This window comes from Lathyrus oleraceus, chromosome 3 (assembly GCF_024323335.1).
Source record: "Lathyrus oleraceus cultivar Zhongwan6 chromosome 3, CAAS_Psat_ZW6_1.0, whole genome shotgun sequence".
NCBI lineage: Eukaryota > Viridiplantae > Streptophyta > Magnoliopsida > Fabales > Fabaceae > Lathyrus > Lathyrus oleraceus.
Window position 1 is genome coordinate 33979366 of NC_066581.1, and position 7302 is coordinate 33986667.

At 35.4% G+C, this 7302-nt stretch overlaps 1 protein-coding gene and 1 long non-coding RNA gene across 3 annotated transcripts; one reads left to right on the plus strand and one right to left on the minus strand.

Annotated features, from left to right (window-relative positions):
• Positions 1-1834: 1834 nt before the first annotated feature.
• On the plus strand, positions 1835-6999 carry LOC127132307 (double-stranded RNA-binding protein 2). Of its 2 annotated transcripts, XM_051061219.1 has the most exons (5): positions 1845-2000; positions 3343-3411; positions 3687-3934; positions 5003-5222; positions 5620-6999. In XM_051061219.1, the coding sequence occupies exons 2-5, from the start codon at positions 3372-3374 to the stop codon at positions 6708-6710; spliced, it is 1599 nt and encodes a 532-aa protein (XP_050917176.1). In that variant the 5' UTR covers positions 1845-2000; positions 3343-3371; the 3' UTR covers positions 6711-6999. The 2 variants fall into 2 exon arrangements, with proteins under 2 accessions (XP_050917178.1, XP_050917176.1); XM_051061221.1 differs by lacking the exon at positions 3343-3411 and having other exon boundaries at positions 1835-2000.
• LOC127132308 (uncharacterized) lies at positions 4547-5898 on the minus strand. The gene is made up of 2 exons (XR_007806664.1): positions 5752-5898; positions 4547-5670 (listed from the first exon to the last, which is right to left on the minus strand). It is a non-coding gene; the product is annotated as an uncharacterized LOC127132308 (long non-coding RNA).
• Positions 7000-7302: the final 303 nt, after the last annotated feature.

Genomic DNA, 7302 nt, shown 5'->3' on the forward strand with positions numbered 1-7302 from the left:
ATAGGTGTGTGACATTATCTGAGCAAATCTTCATGCACATGGGAGGAATAACAGGTGCAGACACAACAAACATTATGTTGGATGAGATCTTTGTGCTCATGATAAATCCTCTATCAACATGATGTACTTTGCAACCTCCATTTTTTAACACTTAAATGACTAACACTTAAATGATTATCCTTCAAGCCTGACAAGTTATACAAATAAATGATTACTTGAGTGATTCCATTCATGTGAAGCTTCATATTTTTGTTTCCCATTACTTGCATGTTGGAATCATCCCCTAACTTGACAGATTCACGAAATCTTTCATCAAAATTGAACAACCATTCTTTTGTTCCAACCATATGATTACTACATCCCGAGTCAAGAAACCACACTTGATTGTTGGGTTTTATGTCTTCCTTTTGAGCCATGAGTAACAACTCTTCACTTTCATCAAATTCAGCAAAGTTGGCATCGTTCTCTTGCCAACTTGGACATTCACTTTGATAATGCCCTATCTTGTGGTATTGTAACATTGGATTTGATATCTTCCCAGTCTTCCTCTGCCACGACCACGAAATCCACCATGTTCCCTACCTCAATTGTAGATACCACCATAACTATAACTTGCAATATTTAACACTTGTTCATCCTCTTCTTCTTGAGTGATCTTCATCCTTTGCTCATGCACCAATAGACTACTTTCTAGCTTATCAATGGATAAGGTTGTGACATCATTTGATTCTTCTATGGAGCACACCACATAATCAAATTTTATGGTCATAGACCTCAACGCCTTCTCAACAATTATGGTTTGCTCCATCTTCTCACCTTGAGCAGCCATCTTGTTTGCAATAGTCAAAGTTCTTGCAAAATATTCATCAACGATTTCATTATCCTTCATGCAAAGAACTTCAAACTCTCGATGCAAGCCTGCAACTGAGCTCTCTTCACTTTCGTGGATCTTTGATACTTCCTACGCATGGAATCCCATATATCTTTGGTTGTGTTGCGAATCATAATTGTTTCAAGAATTGTTCGATCAATTACTTGAAACAAATAGTTCTTGTCCTCAAGATCTTTGAGCTTGCCTTCTTTGTTCCGGCGTTGCATCCGGTGGTGCAACCGTAACACCTTTCTCTACCAATTCCCAATACTCCTTAGATATAAGAAGATCCATCATAAGCATGACCTAATGATCATAGAATCCATCGAATTTAAGAATTGCTAGTGTCAAGAATTTTGATGAATCAACCATGGAGATGATTCAGATGAGGGACTGGTACGAGAGGATAATGGAAATGACGACTTTTTATCATCACGATATCGAAATTGCGTTTCTTGAATGAAAGAGGCACACCTGGATCACCAATCAGTGCTTAAGATACCACTTGTTAGAATGTGAGAGAAAATTGTTATTGAATAATGTAGCTTCAAGCTCTATGAATACATGAATGATCAATTGCTTATAAATTAAGAAATCACACTCATAGCTAACTATCTTATAACCAACTCCTAATTAACTATTCTATTAGCCAACTATATTCTAACATTTACATTTTGAATAGAATAGTGCAACATTTTATTTCTCTTTCCAATAGTTTAGAATCTCAAAATACTACTCCATCAAATTGAATAACTCTTTTTATATATTAAATAGTTGTTCAACTAAAAAAAATATTAGAGCAAATTCAATCACATAGGTAGAAATATACGTGGATTTATTTTATTTCAAAGTACATAAATTAGAATGAGTGGAAATTGGAAAGATACACTTGCTAAAAGAATAATACAAATTATGTTCTATGTTTTCTTACTCTTACTCTTTCATTTAATTTTTTTAGTTTGACTTTAGTTCTTAATAACAAATTAATTACTATTATTATTATTATTATCCAGTTTGGTCCTAACTTTCCATCACTTTCTGGGGAAAATTTTGTCAAGTGAGTTAAACTAAAATTTCACGCCTAACTCTCTGCTTCACCTTGCTCCCTTAGATCCTTTCGCGCTAAGAGGTTTGATTCCACCTTTTTATGCTTTCTTACTCATCTATCAAACACTCTTTTACTTTTATCTATCAATGCAATTTGCAACCTCTTTTTTTCTCTCAATTTCTCATAAATGGGATCTGATCCTTGTGAATATCGGTTCATTGGATAGTTTTTGCTAATCTCTTTCTTTTTTCATTTTTTAGTTGCTTTACTTATTGTTACTTCAATAGCACTGAAACTTCAAATTGAATGTGTGTTTGGTGTTTGATATATGTGATTATGTAGAATTGATTATGGATGTGTAGAATTGATTTTGACATGTTTGATTGATTCTATTTGAAGTTATGATGTGTAGCACTTTGAGTGTAAATGTGATTTTTTACACTAAGATTTACTATTTAACTCACTTTTTCAAGAATTTGGATATTTTTACATTAAGATTTACTATTTAACTCACCTTTTCAAGAATTTATCCAAAGATAAGTCATTTGTCTTCGACTCTAAATCAATTTTACATAATCAATTCACTCAAAATCAATTTTTTTTTCGCCGCAGAGTCAAACACACTCTACAGTTAATCAATTTTTCTTGAATTGTAATTAGTGTCTAAGTGTCAACTACATACTCAATTTCTGTGTCTATGTTAGTATTTCATAGATTATCACTGACTATAAGTATGTTTGGTTTTACGTTCGGAGCATTCAAAATTGATTTTGGATGTGTAGAATTGATTCTGATGTGTTTGGTTGCTCTCAAGTAGAATTGATTATGCTTTTTAAAATTGATTCTACTTGAACTTAGGATTTGTACTTTTGAATTTAAACGTTTTTCACTGAAATTTACTGTTCAACTCACTTTTTCTAAAATTTATCCTAATATAAATTATTTTACCTTCAACTCACTTTTTATCCTGAATCAATTAACTCAAAATCAATTTTATTCACCGCAGAACCAAACATAAGTTACTAATGCTACTGGGACAATAGGTTGCTCAATTTCTATCATTTTATTGAATAAATCCTTAATTTGCCCACCTGCGAGTATGCTCCCTCACACAAACACAAATCAAATTTGGAGTATAATGTTATATGCATTATTTTGGTATCATAGTGAACAACTCCGGATAGTTTGAGATGTTTTACATGTTTCTTGCCTGCATTTTTTAAACTAGTCTGGTTTTATAGATCATGTAGTTGAAGGGGTTCTTTGTTTTCCCCCCTTCTTATGAAGATATCTTATCGTAGAATGTTAGATTGATATGAGTTGAGTCTTTTTCTATTCAATAATAGAGAAAAATAAATGTAGAGGCTATACAGTATCATAGCATGTGATAAATTCCTTACCATATATATTCACAATATTGCAGTGTTATCAAATATCCGCAATTGCCACACTATGGCGGATATACGTGGCGGTTTTTGGGCTCGCCACAATGGTAAATATCGGCTAATATTGCGGGTTTTTCTGCTATAATCCGCTATAATGGCGTTGTAAAGCGTCCAGTATGGCAGAATTTTGGCTCTCCGCCATGGACAACACTGCAGTATTGTTAGTTATCATATCTTTTAATTGCTTCACTGGAAGAGAATCTGTTGCGTTGTCGGTTATATATTCAAATAGTTTAACAGAAGTGTAAACATCCCTTGCATTATGAAAAAAATAAATTCATTTTATCTTATGCTGGGAAGTTCGTTTGCGTGCACTGTGCAGATATGTATAAGAACCGATTGCAAGAATTGGCTCAAAGAAGCTGTTTTAACTTGCCAGCCTATTCCTGTATTCGCGAAGGGCCAGATCACGCCCCTCGTTTCAAGGTAACTGTAAACTTCAATGGAGAGACCTTTGAAAGCCCTATGTTTTGCTCTACTCTTAGACAGGCAGAACATGCAGCAGCTGAGGTAGCTTTGAACACACTGGCAAAGAGAGGTCCTTCTAGAACATTGGCAGCTAGAGTTCTGGTGAGAAATTTATCATCATCTCTCCCAATATTCTCTAGTTATCACCTATGTTCCTCTCTCTCTCTCTCTCTTCTAAGTCGTAATCACCCGATTGACAAGTGCGTAATTGTTTAACAATTGTCGTTTGATGTATAATGCTTTTGAATACTAGAACAGATCATCATAGGGTTCCACTGTTTTGTGTCAATTGATATGGATTATTAAGTCATGGCTTAGAAACTTTAGCTTGATATTTAAAATTAAAGGAAATCACTGTTAAAAATAGATAGTTAATCAATGGTAGCTTATATGAGAAATCCATCATATAAAAATAACCAACAATTGATTATTAATTTTTGTTTGCATTGGTGTGCCTGTATCAGCTATTTGAAGTTAGAGCTATGCTGCTAGAAACTTATAAGCTCGGTTTATACCTATTATGTATACGCTTGGTCTATGCTTAGTTTTCTTCGTGTAAGCTCTGGTTAAGAGGGAAGAGATCCCTTTCCATATCATCCAAGTGCTCTTGGGTCTGGATTTCTATTCCTGGTGTTGATAAATAATTACAAATATATTCTAATTATTTTGTTTCCTTTTTATCATCTTCTTTAGTTTTTACTTTTTCCTCAAGGATTTAAAAGAAGACTGAATAATTAATTTTAATAGTTATACATCCAAATCGAATAAATGAGTTTGAGATCATGAATATAGCTTATCCCCTCGTCTTAGGAAACTAAACTCTAAAGAATATGGGGGTATAACATTCCCCCTCTCTATTAGGCGAGGATAGAAGAACTAGAATGGTATGTATAACATTCACCGCCATATTAAAACTCTTGTATTGCAATGTTGAATATGAGAGGTGCTAGCAACACTCATTATAACACTCTTCAACGTTCACTCTTTTATTGAATAAAATTCATGTGACTCCCACCACTTTGGAAATGAGCCGCACATAAAGTGATGTGATCCGCATAAATTTTGTCCAATAAGAGAATGAGTGTTAGAGAGAGTTTTAAAGTGAGTGTTCCTATCACTACTCGTTAGATATATGCTACAAATTAACAATTGTTGTTTGAATGTTTACAGGATGAGACAGGAGTATACAAAAACTTGCTCCAGGAAACTGCCCACAGAGCTGGACTGAACCTTCCGGTTTATAGGACCGTCCGTGCTGGATCAGGTCATGTCCCTAACTTCTATTGTACCGTTGAGATTGCAGGAATGCATTTTGCTGGCGATCCAGCCAGAACCAAGAAACAGGCTCAGAAAAATGCAGCAATAGCTGCTTGGTCTGCATTGAGAAAATGTGAGCATTTTACAGATGTAATTATATCTTCTGTATATTTCCAATTTAGAGTCATGGATAGTATAACCGGACCGGGTTTCCTTTCCGTCGGTGAATCATGCATTCACACATTCAGAATACTAGTAGCCTTTTGATCAAGATCGGATGGTGGAGATTTAAATTTGATATTTAAAATTATAAAATTAAAACTAAAATATGTATATTATTGAACCTTCAGATCTTGATCGAAGGGTCAATAATACCTTGAATGTGCGTTTGGCGACTGCCGTGGATCCAATTTAAGTATAACCTCATTGTCTTATTTTCAATTTATCTTTTATTCTTTTTTATTTGACATTATCTGGCTTGTGCTTCTTCTTTCTTTCTAGGACTGACTTTGTTCTAAATTTATTTCTAGTGGCAGAGAATCAGTTATCTTCCTCAACTTCATCCTCATTTTCTTCCGAGTCTAAAAACAATGAAGAACAAGAACATGTCATTATTGCCCGTGTCCTTGCAAGTTTACATTCATCTGGATCAAAGAACTTACCGAAAAGTGATCATCAACATAGATGGCAAAACTCCACTACAGCCTCATTGGTGTCAACCCAGCCAACTCCAGGGATGCATCCTATGCAATATCAGCATTGTGAAGTCTCTAATTTCTCACCTGAGTTGGTTCTTTATCAGATTTGGCAGCACGAACAAATCATGCAGCAACAAAATCGTCTGTTGGCACTAACCATTCAACCAATTATTCCACCCGCTCCACAGATTTATCCGTTAATGCCATCTCTGATCCCGCCAGATCACTATCTTTATTTTCCAGCTAACGAGTTAGCATCAGTTCCCATGAGACCAAAATTTTCTATTACAACACCAAGGCCTCCATTTTACTTTCCAAACCAAATCGTTCCCGAGTTAAATAGAGGGAGGTCAACAGTAATCATTAGAGAGATACAAGAGGAAAAAACAGAAGACTCCACAGCTTGCAACTTTAGCAATGAAACAAGAACCCCATCACCAGCTACCGAGATCGAGAGACAGAAGCACGAGAGCTCTAGAAGCAACAGTAGTAGTAGAAATGATGAACTGAGAGGAGAACAAAGTGGGAAATCCGAGTGGGATTCTCATAGGAGCATGGGATTTGCGCACAAACCAGTAAACATTGAGCTGCAAAACCCATCCAGGATTGCCATAGCACATTCACAAGCAAGTTCCAACCGAAGTTTTAGACCGCCAGCAGCTTCATATTCTACGGTGAGAGCCATAAGCCCTATTTCATCGACAGTGCAACATAGGGAAGTACCTATGGCTGCTGCCTCAAGGTCGAGAACCGGGGTCCCACGAAGTCCAGGCATGATAAGAACAGCCACTCCTGTATTCAATATGGCCCCAGCCGTGAGAATCAGATCAGTAGTTCCGGTCTGCTCAGCTCCTCCAAGGAGGTTCATGGCAGAGACGTCCAAAGGTAAGGAAAAAGAAGATTCAAAACCAAAAGACAAATGATGTCTCAAGAACAAGCTCTGAACTTGGCCATCTTAGTTCTTAAATATAAATATTGCTGAGTATTGAATATACAATTTAAAAAGTGTCGTAGTAGTTTGTGCCAAATAATATGTTGGATGCCTTTGTAGATATTGTAAGCAAAAACTCTACAAATAGATTCCAACTTTGACATGAGATCCTGGCTTGCAATGGTCAGCGGATTTGATAATGTAAATCCTCACCTAAATTATAGTAATTGTATAATTATGAATTTCCTTGCAAAAAAAGAAAGTATAATTATGAAATTATTAAGATCACACGGTTCTTCCCTGAAAAAGAAAAGAAGAGAAGATTGAATGGTTCTAACTTCTAATAATAGAAATCTTAAATACTACATCCATCTGCATCACCAAATTAAATGGGATTGTTGTTCCCACCATAAGTGGTGAATAGGCACCTTTAAGAAACTCGAAAATGCTCTTGGAATGATACGGAAGTTAACTTTCAAACGCCTCTCATACACGCTAAAACTCTTTTCATAAGTGAGTTATCTCAGTTTTGCTAAAAAATAATATGGAAGTTAATTTCCGTAGTGATGGAAGGGTGAATTCCT

Coding starts and splice junctions, on each gene's coding strand:
- LOC127132307 (XM_051061219.1), top strand. CDS start 3,372: ATGGCGGATATACGTGGCGGTTTTTGGGCTCGCCACAATG. Junction 3,935..5,002: donor CATTGGCAGCTAGAGTTCTG/GTGAGAAATTTA, acceptor GAATGTTTACAG/GATGAGACAGGAGTATACAA. Junction 5,223..5,619: donor TTGGTCTGCATTGAGAAAAT/GTGAGCATTTTA, acceptor ATTTATTTCTAG/TGGCAGAGAATCAGTTATCT.